Source organism: Austrofundulus limnaeus, unplaced genomic scaffold (genome assembly GCF_001266775.1).
Source record: "Austrofundulus limnaeus strain Quisiro unplaced genomic scaffold, Austrofundulus_limnaeus-1.0 Scaffold66, whole genome shotgun sequence".
Classification (NCBI taxonomy): Eukaryota; Metazoa; Chordata; class Actinopteri; order Cyprinodontiformes; family Rivulidae; genus Austrofundulus; species Austrofundulus limnaeus.
Window position 1 is genome coordinate 157,732 of NW_013952468.1, and position 15,937 is coordinate 173,668.

Genomic DNA, 15,937 nt, shown 5'->3' on the forward strand with positions numbered 1-15,937 from the left:
ACGGGTCGGCCCGAGCGTCTCTGCCACGGGTCGGCCCGAGCGTCTCTGCCACGGGTCGGCCCGAGCGTCTCTGCCACGGGTCGGCCCGAGCGTCTCTGCCACGGGTCGGCCCGAGCGTCTCTGCCACTGGTCGGCCCGAGCGTCTCTGCCACGGGTCAGCCCGAGCATCTCTGCCACGGGTCAGCCCGAGTGTCTCTGCCACGGGTCGGCCTGAGCATCACGGGTCGGCCCGAGCATCACGGGTCGGCCCGGGCGTCTCTGCCACGGGTCGGCCTGAGCATCAAGGGTCGGCCTGAGCATCACGGGTCGGCCCGAGCATCACGGGTCGGCCCGGGCGTCTCTGCCACGGGTCGGCCTGAGCATCAAGGGTCGGCCTGAGCATCACGGGTCGGCCCGAGCATCACGGGTCGGCCTGAGCATCACGGGTCGGCCCGGGCGTCTCTGCCACGGGTCGGCCCAAGAGCAGATTATCCTCTCTGCATGTCTGCATCATATTCTTCAGTTTTCACACATGGGTTTGAAGAGAGAACCACATTTCAGTTTCTGTCTTGTTTATCATTAAAGATATAAAACTTTGAGGTTTGCAGACCTTAGACTGAAAATATCCCAAAAATATGTATTTATTTGTAGAAAAATAGTAAATGAAACAGAACAAAACAATATTTCTGTCATGATTATCTCAAAGAAATTCAAATATTGTGGCATCTCATATCTACTTCTTTATATTAACTTTAGTATTTTATTTGTATTTATTTTTCTCTTTTAGATAATTAGTATTAAATGTTTACCTGTTTTTTTACTTTTTCTGAAAATAGCACACTATGCAAAAATGTAACTTGTAAAGTCCTGCAATTACATAAAATATAAATGTATCATTCTCTGCAAAAGTTTTATATCGTCCATTTTTTACATTTACCTTCCAAGCACCAAATCTTGTAATTTTTTTAAAACAGTATTTTTAGGTCTGCTATTTCACTCATTTTCTGTCCCATTTTTATACCCGGCTGGCTCAAAACTTTTGCACAGTACTGTAAAACATCAACATTTTCCTAAATTACAACAACATACTGAAATGATGCTTGAAATTGACCCAAAGCAAAACACATAAATTACATTACATCATTAAAAAACAAGATATTCTCATCATTGTATGGAGTTTTTTTTTATTTAAATACTTTTTAACTTTAAAGTATTTTTCTACATTTACAAATACTCAGCCATAGACAGCTGGACACCAACATCTGTGTGTGTCAGCTGCTGGAATGTGATTGGCTGAAATGCCTGTCAATTCACAGCAAACCCAGACTGCTCCTCGACCCTCCTGCTGTCCTTGGGTCATGACCCACAAGGACTGGTGTCTCTCTTTTTAATGGTACAGTTGCATGAGAACCTCAGCAGAAAGAGTCCCAGGGGACGATTGGTTGTTAGAAAGTAATTTTTAGGAAGGGGAACGAAGAATTGCTTTGAAAATCAAAAACAAGTCTTGTGAAGTAAAAATATATGTAATTTGTTATTCAAAAAAACTTTTGGTTCATAATATTTTCAATATCTTGGCTGCACCAAACTTTGATCCACCGTGTAATATCATTAAAATAGTGTTCGACTATAGCTTCACTTATCTACTATTATTCATAAATATGAGTCTAGACTTCAGTATTTTTAAAGAAATGTTGAGTTACCTCGACAGAAAACAGAACTAAAATGTTTTAAAATCCAAAGAAGAGTTTTAGAATGTCCCTCAGTGTCAAATATTTAGCCAAATATAATTTTAATAGAGTTAAAAAGTGAGCTGATTTTAGTTTTGTTTTTCAGGCAATATGTTATAGAGAAAGTACAAAGAGAAATGTGAAAACTCTGCATGCAGAGCACAAGCCATACTTGTTCTTTTTATACTGTATCTCAACTTTGGCCATATGGCTGAGATGTCGCTGGCTGTGATCTGAATATCTGATTATAATTTGAGGCGATTTAAGCAGATTTAGAGGCCTGTGGGATTCTCCTTTTGGCTTAGCGTGGTTGTGTGTGTGTGTGTGTGTGTGTGTGTGTGTGTGTATATATTGTGTGCATCCAGAGAGGAAAAAAAGAAAGCCAGAAGGATAGCCAATGTAAACGCATTTGCTTGTCCACCTAAGAGGCGCTTCAGTATACAAGCTATAAAGCACAATTAATTTCAAACTGCCTCAGTCTGATGTCGTCTGTGGAAGTTTAGTGGGCCTTAATCTTCTTTTAAATGATCAGATTGCTGTATCAGCTGCACACTGAATGAGCCCACTGCGTATTAAATACACGACCTGGGTCCATGTTGTCCCAGTTCGGCTGTTTGCAGCAAGTTGATGTGCACTAATTAGGCAAACATGGAAACCACTTTGCAGTCAACCTAATTTTTGTTTCCACGCAAATTTCCAGTCGGCTGCATTAGGCCAATTCTCATCTGTGTCAGTTATGAGATGGGATGCAGGGAGGAGGTAAAGGGGGAAAAATGCTTACCAGACAACCTTTATGTGCAGTTGTGCATTAGAGGAGGAGGAGGAGGAGGAGGAGAGGGGGAAGAGGAAGAGGGCGGCTGGCTGTGCTGGGCAGAGGAGAGAGGAGCAAATGCAGACGGAAAGGAGGAGGAGGAGGAGGGCCTACAGCTATTGTTCATGTCCTCCCTTGAACAAAGGGCTCATCGGGGTCCGTATGTAAACCCACAGCAGGCTTCAGCCCACTAACAAGGCCTCATGCGGGACAAAACATAAACCAGCGACTCCCGCAAATTTAGGCTCCCTTATTTCGCTGCAGTCTCGCGGTTCGAGGAGCTTTCTTTATCGATCCTGTCGGAAAGGACGTATTGTGTGTGGGTACGTCGCGTCCAGCGGGCCTATCCGTTTTTACGCACGGAGCGTACACACGGTCTATCATCACGGATCTGTAAACACCGATTTTCTGATTGGACTTCTCTTCAGGTAAAAAAGGGTCGCGTTTTTTTCCTCCCACCCCCACAAACACAAACTTTTGGACTGTAAAGTTCAGCTTAGAAAGCGACTGGACGTGTTTTGCGAGCATTGGTGTTTGTAATTACCGTCTCTTTGTTGGGGTTTCTCTTTGGAAAGGAATTTAACGCTAAGGCATTAGCGTAAATGCTAAGAGCTAACTGGTTTTCTAGCGATAAAGGCCTACAGCGGTAGCTATATCTCTTATGTTTTTCTTTTATTTTTAGTTCATTAYATATTTACATGAATGTATTGGCTATTTGAAATGATTAATAGTTCGTTTTGTTTAAAAAGGTAAACCGCTTTCCGTAATCTTGTAGTTTTAGCCTAGCTTGTAGCTAAGTGTGTTAGCTGCCTTTCTAATTGCCTTTGTAGCCGGTCGGCTACAGAGAAAATGTTTTGGGTAATAAAGTTGTAACAACCCTTGCAGGTGTAGAAACTGGATTTCTAAGTGATGCATAATAAGTAATATGCATGTCTTTAGGCTCTTAAGCTATGTTTAGTTTAGCTGGTGACATTTGTGGATACTTTATCCTGGTAACCATAATAGTGGGAGTCTTGGTTGGCAAATATTATAAACACGATAATTATCAAGTTATTTCAGTTACTGAAATCCCCAGTACTTAAATGGTGTTACAACAACATGATATATCAACAGAAAACAGAAGTATTATGAAATAAATGAAGAGTAAAGTAAGTTGTGAGTTATTTGTGTAGTAGAACAGATTGTATTTGATTTATAGTGTTGCTTTTGTGTAGAACTGCATTATATTCAGGTGAAGTGTGAAGTGGCAAGAAATTTACACGGGCTAATCCAGAGATACAACATGAATTGTTTGTGTGAATAAAGCAGTTTGTGTTATTTACACAAAAGAGTGACGTTGCACTTGCAGAAACATGCAGGGTAGATAATTGTTTATGAGAGGAATGAGCTGCGGGAGGACGAACACCACTGTGTTGTGTGTTTTATGTAGTACTCTGAAAAAGCCCATGTCTTGTCAGTGAAGTGTCTGAGGAGATTTTTGTCTCTTTTTTGATTTGGTCCAGGAAAAGCACACATTTTGTATGGAAGCCAGCAGGACACTGACTCTCAGGTCACTTGATTGTTCATCCTAGAGTCTGATGATCAAACAATCCAGATTGTTGTAAAGGTGCACTGGACAGTCTGACAGCTGAGTAGCTTAGTTATTTACACATAAGCTTGTAATGTTGTGTGTCAATTGAAGACCGAGCGCTTGAAATCCTTAATGCTTTAGGCAATAATTCTACTTTTGCCATAAGTCTTGTACTAAAGTTTGACCGCTACCCAAGCCAGTAGGATATGAACATGTACAAAATGTATATAATGTGTTGTTTGCTTGTAAGGGAGAGAGGAACACAATTCCCAGCTGAGGAAGTGGAATCCAACTGATGTGATTGTGATTGACTGTCATTAACCGCTAACAGGGGAGGAGAGGAGCTAATGGAGCTCTCAACAACTAATGGACACATAAGCATTGATTATTTATTTATTTATCAATCTTCTGGGTGCTGCATTCAGCCTATAGCATAGTGTTACAATCTAAACAGCTGCTCAAAAGGAAAACAAGACTTTGGATGGTTCTGTGTTGCGCTGCATTTCTTTCTGCAGAAAAGATGAGAATCTTGTTATAAAGGTCTGTATTCTTCTTGTTTGTTTACCTTTTGGTCTGTAAGTTTCATTAGAAGCTGTGTAGTGTCTGAAATACCATCAGGGATAACTTGGAGCTGGTGTGCAATTCTGTTTGTTTTAGTCTGGCTGTTGCTGCTGCTTAAATACGACTTTAAAAAGTAGAAATAAACCAAAGTGATTAGGTTTAAAAACTCCAACCTGGTGTGTGTCTGTGACCTTTTAAAGTAAATCAGAAATAATTTTGTCTAACAAAAATGCACCTCTTGATGGCTGTTTTCTGCCTTTTTTTTGCAATAACAAGACAGAGGGACATTGAGGAGGCAGGGCTTCACCATGGTGACAGCGAGGTCGTGACCTGTAGGCCACCATGCCTGGATGGTCTTATTGCAGAGTTGGGCATTTAGAGTAAAATAGTGATTGGAGCCGTTTCTTAGTGAGAGACACTGGTTTTATGAGCATACTTGTAGCGTCCATATGGTCTGCTGGTATTTGATATTTACTTACTTTTTTCTGGAGGGAAGACGGGGCAGCTGTCTCTGTCCTGAAGTCTTTATGTCACAATTTATGTTTCTGATATGATCTGGAAGCACTGACTTCTCTGACACATTTTTTGTTTCTTCTTTGGTCACTTGTACAAGTTTTCTGTTTTATATTTTTCATGTCTATTTATCTTTTTATTACCACCCCAGCTGGATTCAACGTGTACTGAAAGCTTTGCTGTCAGTAACTTGGCTATGYTCTTAAGTACGATGCATTGCTCATGAAGAGTTTCATTTGAGTAGCCATATACTCAAGTCATGTTCTTATTTCTTCCAGGCTGTTCCTCCAAATCCTTCAAGCTGTACTCCCCCAAGGAGCCCCCCAACGGTAGCACTTTCCCCCCTTTCCACCCCGGCACCATGCTGGACAGAGACGTGGGGTGAGTTGGAGTCCTTATTTACTTATTGCATCTTTTTTTGCTGTTTGYGGCATTATAGTCTGTGTTATGTTTGTTAAAAAAACCTAATGTGTTTGGTTTCTAAGTTAATTTGAAACATTTACTAGTAATGTAGCTGGTTGTCTAWTCAGTAAACAAGTGTAGCCTATAAAATGTGTTTAACTGAGCTATATTTAGGATTTAAAGTAAACAGTCAGGGATTTTCTTGTACTCATTCAGAATTAATCAAATTTATCATGAGGCTGATTAAGTTTTACAAACTGTATATCTAATTTCCGCTTTATTATTCACTAAAAAGACCTATTAGAGTGAATAATTCATGCCAGTGTGACTTTTTTTCTCTTTTTTTAGAAGAGTAATAATCTCTCCATTACGCGCAGTGAAATCCAGATAGGGTCATAGAAGTGATGAAGACATTTTCTCTGTTTTTAATAAAAAAGAGCTCCACACTCATAGGTTACTGTAACATTTGTCAGCAAATGGTGCTAAATTAAAAAAATGTGTTCTAAAGAATCTTTTAACATATTAGACATTCCTGTTTATCTGTTAATCTAATTTTTATCTATGATAAAGACTTAGTTTAGTAGCTGTTTTAGTGCACTGTAGTGTTATTTTACCGCCAGCTAGTATCTGTTGTGCTCCACTAAAGTGGAACTGATTGTCTGGTTGAATGAGGAGAATTTGTTTTGCTGATGTTGACGAGCACAATGAAGGTTATATTCTGAACGAATGTGTTCTCTGCTTCAGAGCTTTTTTTTAGTTGAATTAGCTGCAACTGCTAAACATTCATGTCAAAATATTGGTTACACTCTCCTTTTATGATTAATTCTTTACTGTGTTTGACTTGTCCTGGGTTGTAAAGACTCAMCACCTTTCTGAGAAGTGACAACTAAAGCTGAAAGTAATAATGCCTGTTTCGTGTGCTTTCTAGTCCCACTCCGATGTACCCACCCTCATATCTGGACCAAGGAATAGGGTAAGGCTGCATATGCCATAGCAAGTTTATACTTTTGAAATTAGACATTTTTAACCATTAATTTCTCCTTTTTTATGTTTAAATTCAGGAGGCACACGCCATATGGCAACCAGACAGACTACAGAATATTTGAGCTCAACAAACGGCTACAGAGTTGGACGGAGGTCAGTAAGCACAGGCATACAGTCCTGTAAACGGGACACAAAAACAATCCAATGTTCATAATTTTGGTTGTTTTCTTCTCGTCAACACAGGAGTGTGACAACATCTGGTGGGATGCATTTACTACAGAGTTCTTCGAAGACGATGCTATGTTGACCATTACGTTCTGTCTGGAAGATGGACCCAAACGTTACAGTAAGAACCAAGTCTCATTAGTTACAAGTCAACTTAGTTTGATCTCACTAAAGAGTCTCTACCACTCATGGTAAGGAATAGAACTTCACATCGTTGTCCTTTACTTGCTGCTGGACCTGATGTTTTCTATTCATGCTTTACTAAAGACGCCTGCCAAAACATACACAGTAAAGCACTTTATTATGTCCTAACAAGTTCAATCAAATCAAGCAGACTTTTGGATTCTTGAAAACTGAAAGATGTACAGTTCCAACCTTTGAAATTGTTAAATTCATATTTGAATCAAGCTATTTCTTTAGTGCTGGTTTGTTTAATCACCTCGTACGATTGCTGGCAGGGATGAAGGAGGCAAAATTGTAACTTTATGTTTCTTTTTGTCACCTCAGCAATTGGCCGAACGCTAATCCCGAGGTACTTCCGGAGTATATTTGAGGGCGGTGCCACTGAGCTCTACTATGTGCTGAAACATCCCAAGGAATCTTTTCACAACAATTTTGTCTCCCTTGACTGTGATCAGTGCACCATGGTCACCCAAAATGGAAAGCCAATGTTCACACAGGTGTGTTGATGTCTTTTGTATATATAAAAATAATAACTAAATAAATTTAAAAAAAAAAGGAATATTTGACTTGACATTAGTTTAAGAAAATGAGGGTCACTACCTGTAACTAACTTTGGCCACCTGTTTAAAGAGTTTATMATTTACTGGCTGCGTACTGATTCATTCCTCTGAACCTCCGTAGGTGTGTGTAGAAGGACGTTTGTACTTGGAGTTCATGTTTGACGACATGATGCGGATAAAGACGTGGCACTTCAGCATCAGACAACACCGTGAGCTCATCCCGCGCAGTATACTGGCCATGCACGTGAGTCACTACTTAGGAAGCGGGCCTTTGCATAGATACAAATGTGTGTTTGTTTGTTTTTTTTAAACATTAATTCTGTTCATGTTTCAGGCCCAAGACCCACAGATGCTGGACCAGCTGTCCAAAAACATAACAAGATGTGGCCTGTCAAACTCCACCCTCAACTACCTCCGAGTAAGTGGAGCTCACATGCAACATTTCAAAAAGATTTGTTTTTCTGTTGTCGACTTTCTCACTCAAAAGGCAACAAACTCAAAACAGAACAGTTCTTAATAATTATGAACACATTAGGGACTGATAAAGGTGGTGTTTACTGTTGTTGCCYGTCTCAAAATTGATCAAAATAGATTTTTGTGGATTTTTTTTTCCAATTGTGGACAATGTTTAGTTGGGTTTTTGACTTTTTCTTCTTTAGAAACTGTTGTCACATAACTTATTTCTRTGTGGAGCATCACTGGATGTTTTTGTCAATGTCACATAGTGTTTAGGAGGACTGACTAAAATGCTTTAACAYGTAGTTGAGATTGATTATTTTGTAAAAATTGGTATTTACACTTAAAAAAGCATACAAAATAAAATAAAAATATTTTTAAACGGGAATTTTTCCCCCCACTGTCATCAAACTTTTCTTGCACGTTAAGAGACATTAGACCACATAACAGGATCTTAGCTTACTACAAAAGTTAGAGTTAAAAAAAACATTTTCTGGCTGTGGTTTGATTTTACTTCAGAATTTTCTAAGCTAACCYCAAATATTTATTTCCATGTTTATGATTATACTGTATATTATACTGCATATCAGCCTTCACTCTATTATGTATCAGCTTATGTTTTGGCATTTCTCAGTACAATATCATATTAAAGGTATTTCAGCAGCATTTTCATTTACAGTTTATCTGGTGACTGTTAAAACTAYTAATAGAAACTAGGGGTGCACCGATTCCAGCTTTCTTGCTGATCTCCGACCTTTAAAAAGTCTAAACTGCTGATTACGTTTTTTTGAAATAGTTGATATTGTCAGATGTTATAAAGTCACAATACAACTTTAATGTTCAAATGTTATTTTACTGAAATACTTTCARCAATACCCTTGAAACAATACAAACTTGTTTTAACTGGATATTAGGTAGTGCTCAGAGCAGAGCAAAAGAGGATAGTGGCTGATTTTTCAGACCTYTGTGGRGGTAGAAAAGCTGRTCTTCTCCACCGATTTTATCCAAGGATCGGCCRATCTCCCAAAMRTAAGGAAATTGTCTGGCCGATTTATCGGTGCACCCCTAATWAGAAACACCTGCCAACGTTTGCAGGTGATATTTTGCCAAACTTAGTCTTGTTTGTAATAARATGGGATCAATGGTAAATTCTTGCTTATTTTCTTACTCTGTAAGATGGGAACATCATTCTTATTAAAATGAACTGGTGTGGTTTTGTCACAGACCTGTGTTAAGATCATACGATGCTTTATTAGCCTTATGAAACAAAAGCTTTCTGGTATTTACTCATAGATCATTAAACTTCTCTACTTTTAACCTTCACACATCTTTGTTGTATTCAACACATCCACAACCCTGGCAGAGAGCCACGACACGTGTGGCTGTATTTACTGTTTGCATCAGTGACAGTTCATCTAATGAGGTACAAAGTCCTCAAAGGCCCTGTTTACATGTTAACGATCTCTGGAAACATTAGAGATTTTCCTGTGTTGATTGTGGAAAAAGCAACACGTTTACAGTATTACTGTGCTTGTTGAATCCGCTGTAGTTTCCATGCTGGGTCAAAGACTGACGCTGTGATTTTTATATTTCAATAACTCAAGAGTGCACACTGACACTTTAGTCTCAAACTTGAACAGAGTTCAGATGGTGATCACATGAACGATCATTTGGACTGAGGATAAGATTGGGTTGATCCTACATAATAAAAATAGTGAGCAGCACAAACAGCAATGGTCTATCCACCATTGTTGCCATAGTTTAACTACTCAYACGTGCTGAATAACTATCGACTGACAGCAACTATAGTGGTTGAAACGGTGCTGGACGTTTCCAAAAACCTCCTCAGTTTTGTAAACCCCAGAAAGTAAAATATTAAACACAAAGTCCAGTAGGAAATGTTCAGCGGTTTTGTTTTTTTTCCCTGTAAATTTAGTCTGGTGCTTTGAGAGAATTGTTCTTTGTGTCTCAGTGATGTTACTGTCAGAGTTTTCACTACACTGAAACTTTAATCTCGGTCTATTAGATCTMATCTTCTGAAATGAATGTTTTCGGAGCACCGCTTAGATTGATTTATATATATTTACTATATATTGTGCAGCTAAAAGATAATAACTATAAAGTAATAATAAATTGTATGTTGACTTTAYAATGTAGTTTGATGTACATAATGTTTTTAGTTTTGCGATTTGTACAAGTGGAAGAGAAACAGAAAATGTAAACAGAACAATCTCTGGCATGTCTGTTGTTTAGAATAGTTTATTTTATCTTTTGTTGGTGTTAGCTAGTTAAACAGAGATGCTCACATTAACTTTGAATTTCTAACCCATATTTTTTCTCTGTCCCCTCCTCCAGCTGTGTGTTATTCTGGAGCCCATGCAGGAGCTGATGTCCAGGCACAAAACATACAGCCTCAGCCCCAGAGACTGCCTCAAGACCTGCCTCTTCCAGAAATGGCAGAGGATGGTGGCACCGCCTGGTAGGTGATCGTCCTGCTGAGAGCCGGACGAGCGCAGACGCTCGAACGATCGGTGAACAGTTTGTCCTGTTTTCTCTGTCCCTCCTCTGCAGCCGAGCCATCGAGACAGGCCCCCAACAAAAGGCGGAAGCGAAAGCCGTCAGGTGGCAGCACCATCAGCGGAGGAGGAGGTGCTAACAATACCAGCAACAACAAAAAGAAGAGCCCTGGTAGTGGCTTCCCTCTGTCCAGCCAAGTTCCAGTGAGTACAACAGTGCCACCTAGTGGCAGTACACACCTACTACACTACAAACTTATAAAGAGCAACATTGTGTCATGGTTGAACTGTTGCTTTTAATGAGGGGAAGAAATAAAAAGCACATCACATACTATTTAAAAAGTAATAATTGGACAAACCTTGCCAGTTGACATTTCAAAAATGGTTGCTCTTGCTTTTCCGAAATAAAAGAAATGATAGGATTTTTTGAAAAATGCAATTGCAGTATTAAATAAATAACTTGTTGGAGAGAAAAACGACAACATAGGCGCAGAGTAACTATTGCGATCTAATGTTTGCCACCGTGTTGTGCCTGCAGGATGTGATGGTGGTGGGAGAGCCCACTCTGATGGGCGGGGAGTTCGGCGACGAGGACGAGCGCCTGATCACGCGGCTGGAGAACACACAGTTCGACGCGGCCAACGGCATCGACGACGAGGACAGCTTCAACAACTCTCCGGCTCTGGGCTCCAACTCACCCTGGAACAACAAGGCCCCCTCCAGCCAAGAGAGCAAGAGCGACAACCCCACCTCACAGGCATCACAGTAGAACGCAGAGCCCCCGAAACCTCTACACAACCCCCCCTCTCTGTCATCCCTCTGCTCCCCCCGCCCTACCTCTATAGCCATGACTGCAGCCCAATCAGTCCACAGTCTGCTCTCCAAGCCAAACACTGCTGTAGCACTCAGAGTCACTCACAGGTAGCGAGAAGGAGCTCGGTTCAGCCTCCAACTGAGCTTTTCTTTCCCCAGTGCTCCCAACATTTAGGCACAACCTCCCATTACTGTTTCAGTTTTTTCAACTGGTACACAAAATGACCCATCTGCTGTTGCTTTTTTTTTTCCTTGGATGGCAGTTGGGTTGACATGACTGAAAAAGTAGCAGGATTTTATTCTACAGCGGAACTAAGTACACTAACCTAWCCTAACCGAAGGGAGGCGACACGGAGCAGGTGGGGTGGAGGGGATGTTGGCAGCAGGGGGGCTTCAAGCTGGCGGCGAGCTGCTCGGGGACCACCGGTCCACCCGCCGTGGGAAACATGGCTCTCGATTGTGGTCTGCTCTGCTGAGGCACGAGTCACTCCTGATGTCCGTTCATAGAGTATATGTGTGCATGCGAGTGCGTGTGAGAAGAAGCGAGAGCCGAACTGTGGCTTTGCTGAAGCAGACGGATCAGAATTTAGCGTCAGTCTGTAAAACCATTGAAATTAACACACCAGTACGAAGGCTGTTATGTGGGGCTAGGGCAAAGACACGCACACACACACACAAATACACAAAAACTAACGTTACGATTGAAGGATTTTGAGTGCCCTAGTGCCCAAGCGATCTCTTGATTAGACTACAGTGAATGCAGTCTTTCAAATGGAAATCATTTGCARCACACACAGACATGCACACATACAGTTACACATTTTAAGAGTTTTTATACAGTATATATATTTCCCTAGAATGTTTTTTAATTTGTATTAAAACGCCTTCATTTCAATTGTTTTTTTAATTTTATTTTCTACCAATACTAAAAAGCTACAGACCAAGGAGCAACGCAGGACTTTTATCCTTCCCCCTCTAAAATATATTGTTTTTATCTTTTCTGTTTATAAAAGAATAATAATTTAGTGTGGATGTTTTTATTTTGTCTTTGTTTCTTTTATTTTCTTTATTTTTTTTGAGAATTTTTGTGTATTTGTGCTTGTATATTTAAGGTAGTAGCAAAGTTCTGTCTGACTGTAATAAAATGTATTCTTAGATTTACCTAAAGCCATTCTGATCTAATGTAAAGAAACAAAAATAGGAAAAAGGAGAAAAAACACTCATGAACCCGCCCCCTCTTCCCTCTCCCACCTGCTGTTTTTCCCTCTTTTTTTAAAAACTTGTGTAAATTAAATTTTAAAAAAAAATCCCCGGGGGTACAATTACACCATAGAGATATGATTTTACTATTTTCTTCTCTTTTTTTAATTTATTTTAGAAATTTCAGGAATTCACATTTTTCACATTTTACAGGAAGTAATTTTTCACAAAATCACAATTTTCTGTATATTCATCTTGTCAAGTGAATGATCAATGAATTTAAGTTACTCTGTAACATTTACGCTTCATCACTGTTGTTTAATTTTTTGTTAAGTTTTGTCATAATATTTTTTAATCATATGATCATTACCATAAGAGTCACGCAGCAGCTTCACATTGTGTTCAGTCTGCATATTTGGTTGCAGTGTCGAATCTGTAAAGTCTACTAGAAAACTGCTGAAGTTATTTTATTGGTTTGTACATTTTTATTTTGTTGGAGTTGATTCTGGCAACATTTATGATTGCGTTTGAATGGTGACTTGTACCTTCTCCGAACCCTGTAGAGAAATCATTGTTTGATATATATATTTTTTTGATTTGGTTAGTTTTTGCCCTTAATTAATGTATGGTACCAATAAAAAGATACATTTTCACTTAAAAAATGTGTTGAGGATTTTGTACTTACTATGGTTTGCTTTGATAAGGAAGAAATTAAGAAGCGCTTTAAATGTTTATTCTAAATACTTCTGACATTAACACCTGAGCTAATTTTGGTAAAATTATGCAAAATGGCAACAAAAATTAAACATAAGCTGGGTATGTATAGACCAAGTCCAATGTTATCTGTCTCATCTAACTTCATCAGGTTATTTTCTCAGGAAGCAAATGTTACATAAAGCTGCAGAAAAAGCGTGTGCAAACTAGTTAAACTAAACTGATCATAAATATTAAAATGTATTTGATATAAACATTTACTCAAGATAGAGAAATCTCCCATAATAAAACAATGCCATTATTTGAAATTAGCTTGCATGCTGAAAGTTTTGAATAGACAAAACACATTTATTAAATTACTGTATTTATTATTTGTAATAAAGTATGATTGCAGGAGACTACAATAAAAAAAAAAACAGAAGAAGAAAAAACAAAACAAAAACATGCTGATACATGACGGGCGCTAGGACCCGGAGGAGCACCAGGAAGCTAACGACGGCAGTATGCTAGCAAGGACTACAAGGATTCATTAAGCGCATCTACATCATAAACATTAATGGATTAAGTGAGGTGAGAATATGTGACATGTGCCTTTTTAAACCACACAACACCGTCATTTTGTCAGTAGTTGCGACAAGGCWTTTGGCAGATAGCTACATCAGTGCTAACATTACTATTTGTTAAGACACAAGCTAGCTAGTAGCTAGGGAGGGTAATCTGCTGTCGTGATAAACATTTTCCCAGCAGAATTTAACATAAAAKAAACGCCTAAAAAGTGATTTCTCATAGTATTTCCCTTGGATAATGATACCTGTTGGCAACCAASTTGTTGTCTGTCGTTTTAAAAATGTAACCAGTTAATTTGACATCGATTGCAGCTAAYGCTACGTAGCTACATTCAATATTTATACTGTCAACATCAGGTAGGAATTAACCACAATGTCTGTGGTTCAACTATTGATTTGTCTGTAATATTTTGCCCTGCGAACATATAACCACCTACAGGTCACACTCGTTTGTTATTTATTTTTTTCTTCAAAAATGTAGCGTTAACAACCTCAGCTGTGCTTTTCTGCACATCAGAAATGCAAATAAGTAAAATAGTATTTGTAAATTCTTTAATACTCACTGACAGATCTTGTGCTGCTGAAGGCATACAGTAATGTGTGTTTAGTAAAATTAAGTGTTCTCTTTGACTTATTTGAGTCTATATTAAATTTTATTTATTTATATTGGTATAAATCACAATAAAATTAATCTCAAACATTTTAAGTGCATTGTAAAAGACCAAATAGTAAAGGTTCTCTAAGAAAGCCAGCACTTGCACATGATAATGATCATCTCACCAGACATCATGACACCTCCAGATGTTTCCTGTTGATTAGCAGCAAAGGTTGACCTGCACACCCAGTTGATTTTATTGTTTTGGCTCATTAATGCATGTCTTTTGTTTCTGCATGCTGTGCTTCCATCTCACTGCATTGTTCTCTCTGTCTGACTCTGAACAGACTTAATCATGTCTCAAGTGGAGAAAAAGGCAGGCTTGCTTAGGAGGACGTCGTCCTCTAAAAAGCCTCTGAAAGAAAAGGTGGTTCTGATGTACGATGAGATTTTTGCTGTGAGTATCTCAGTGGAAGAACTCTAACGTGAMAGTTTTTGGTAAATACCTTAATGGAAAAGTCTTAATAATGATGTCCTTCCTGTTTTTGATTTAGAAAGAAGACCCAGCCAAAAATAACCCTCGCTTTTGGGACGAGTTGTTTCTTATGAAGGTACAGGAAAGATGCATCAAAATATAAAAAGAAGTTGTACTTAAAGTTTACATTAGCAGCAGCAGTAATAAAGTTATTAGTTTAAAGAATAAACAGAGTCAACAAAAGGAGTAGTTATGAAAGGCAGTGAGGAAATGGTTGTTTGCCACTTTTTTACTGCTTGCAGTCTAATTGAGGAAGTACTGATTCACTCAAATAGCATATAAACAAATGTTGAACAGATTGACCGAATTGTCTGACTGGTGGTAAAATTTGCCCTGATCGTTTAGTGGCTTTGTTAACAGGATAAATCCTAATGTAGGTTTTGCTTTTTTATCACTCCTTTTCAGGTGAACTTAGAGTACCTGGAGTCTAAGTTGGAGAGCGTAGATGGGGAAGAAGTGCAGCGTGTTCAGGACAACATCAACTCTCTGTTTCACCACTGCGTCCAGGCTCTCGGAGAGGAGCATCAGATCAAAGTAGTCAACGCCCTGCAGGTGGGAGTATTCCTCGTAGAATCAGCAGCTGCTAAATTTAAAGCAGGTTGAGGTGACAATAATGATACTGTCTGATTCCTGATTCCTTTATCGTTCTGAAACTCTTGTAATGACAGTGCTAAAGCAGATCTGCAACACACACACACACACAAAAAGAGGCATCAGTTACAGTAATATTTGAGTTTTATTATGATCACCATTACATCCTTCCCCTTTAACAACGTCTGTGCTTTCTGTCCTTTTCTGCAGACTCTGTGTGCACTTTTTCGAGGGGTTCACCATAAGAATAAGTCGGCGTCTGGCTTTGACATCATCAACATGCTCATGGGCTTTGACAAAGCTGAACAAAGGATGAAAGTAGGTCTGAAGTTATGTTAAAAAAATAGGAAGCATTGACATAAATAAGTGTATAAAATGGGTGAAAAAGTGTGGAAATTCTTTTATATACAGTGTGTATATATATATATATATACAC

General features: G+C 39.0%; 2 protein-coding genes across 2 annotated transcripts in view; both read left to right on the forward strand.

Moving 5' to 3' along the window:
- LOC106518772 (LIM domain-binding protein 1) overlaps window positions 1-13,162 on the forward strand; it is a gene marked incomplete at its 5' end in the record, with an annotated part of 27,241 nt that extends 14,079 nt beyond the window's left edge. The window contains 10 exon segments of the mRNA XM_014010173.1: window positions 5,440-5,542; window positions 6,492-6,536; window positions 6,625-6,700; window positions 6,791-6,893; window positions 7,280-7,452; window positions 7,637-7,759; window positions 7,850-7,933; window positions 10,327-10,450; window positions 10,543-10,691; window positions 11,026-13,162. Of these exon segments, the coding sequence (XP_013865627.1) occupies window positions 5,440-5,542; window positions 6,492-6,536; window positions 6,625-6,700; window positions 6,791-6,893; window positions 7,280-7,452; window positions 7,637-7,759; window positions 7,850-7,933; window positions 10,327-10,450; window positions 10,543-10,691; window positions 11,026-11,256 (1,211 nt within the window). The 3' untranslated portion in view covers window positions 11,257-13,162.
- A 506-nt stretch (window positions 13,163-13,668) lies between these two features.
- armh3 (armadillo like helical domain containing 3) overlaps window positions 13,669-15,937 on the forward strand; it is a gene marked incomplete in the record, with an annotated part of 17,056 nt that continues 14,787 nt past the window's right edge. The window contains 5 exon segments of the mRNA XM_014010174.1: window positions 13,669-13,784; window positions 14,723-14,832; window positions 14,930-14,986; window positions 15,316-15,462; window positions 15,712-15,819. Of these exon segments, the coding sequence (XP_013865628.1) occupies window positions 14,731-14,832; window positions 14,930-14,986; window positions 15,316-15,462; window positions 15,712-15,819 (414 nt within the window).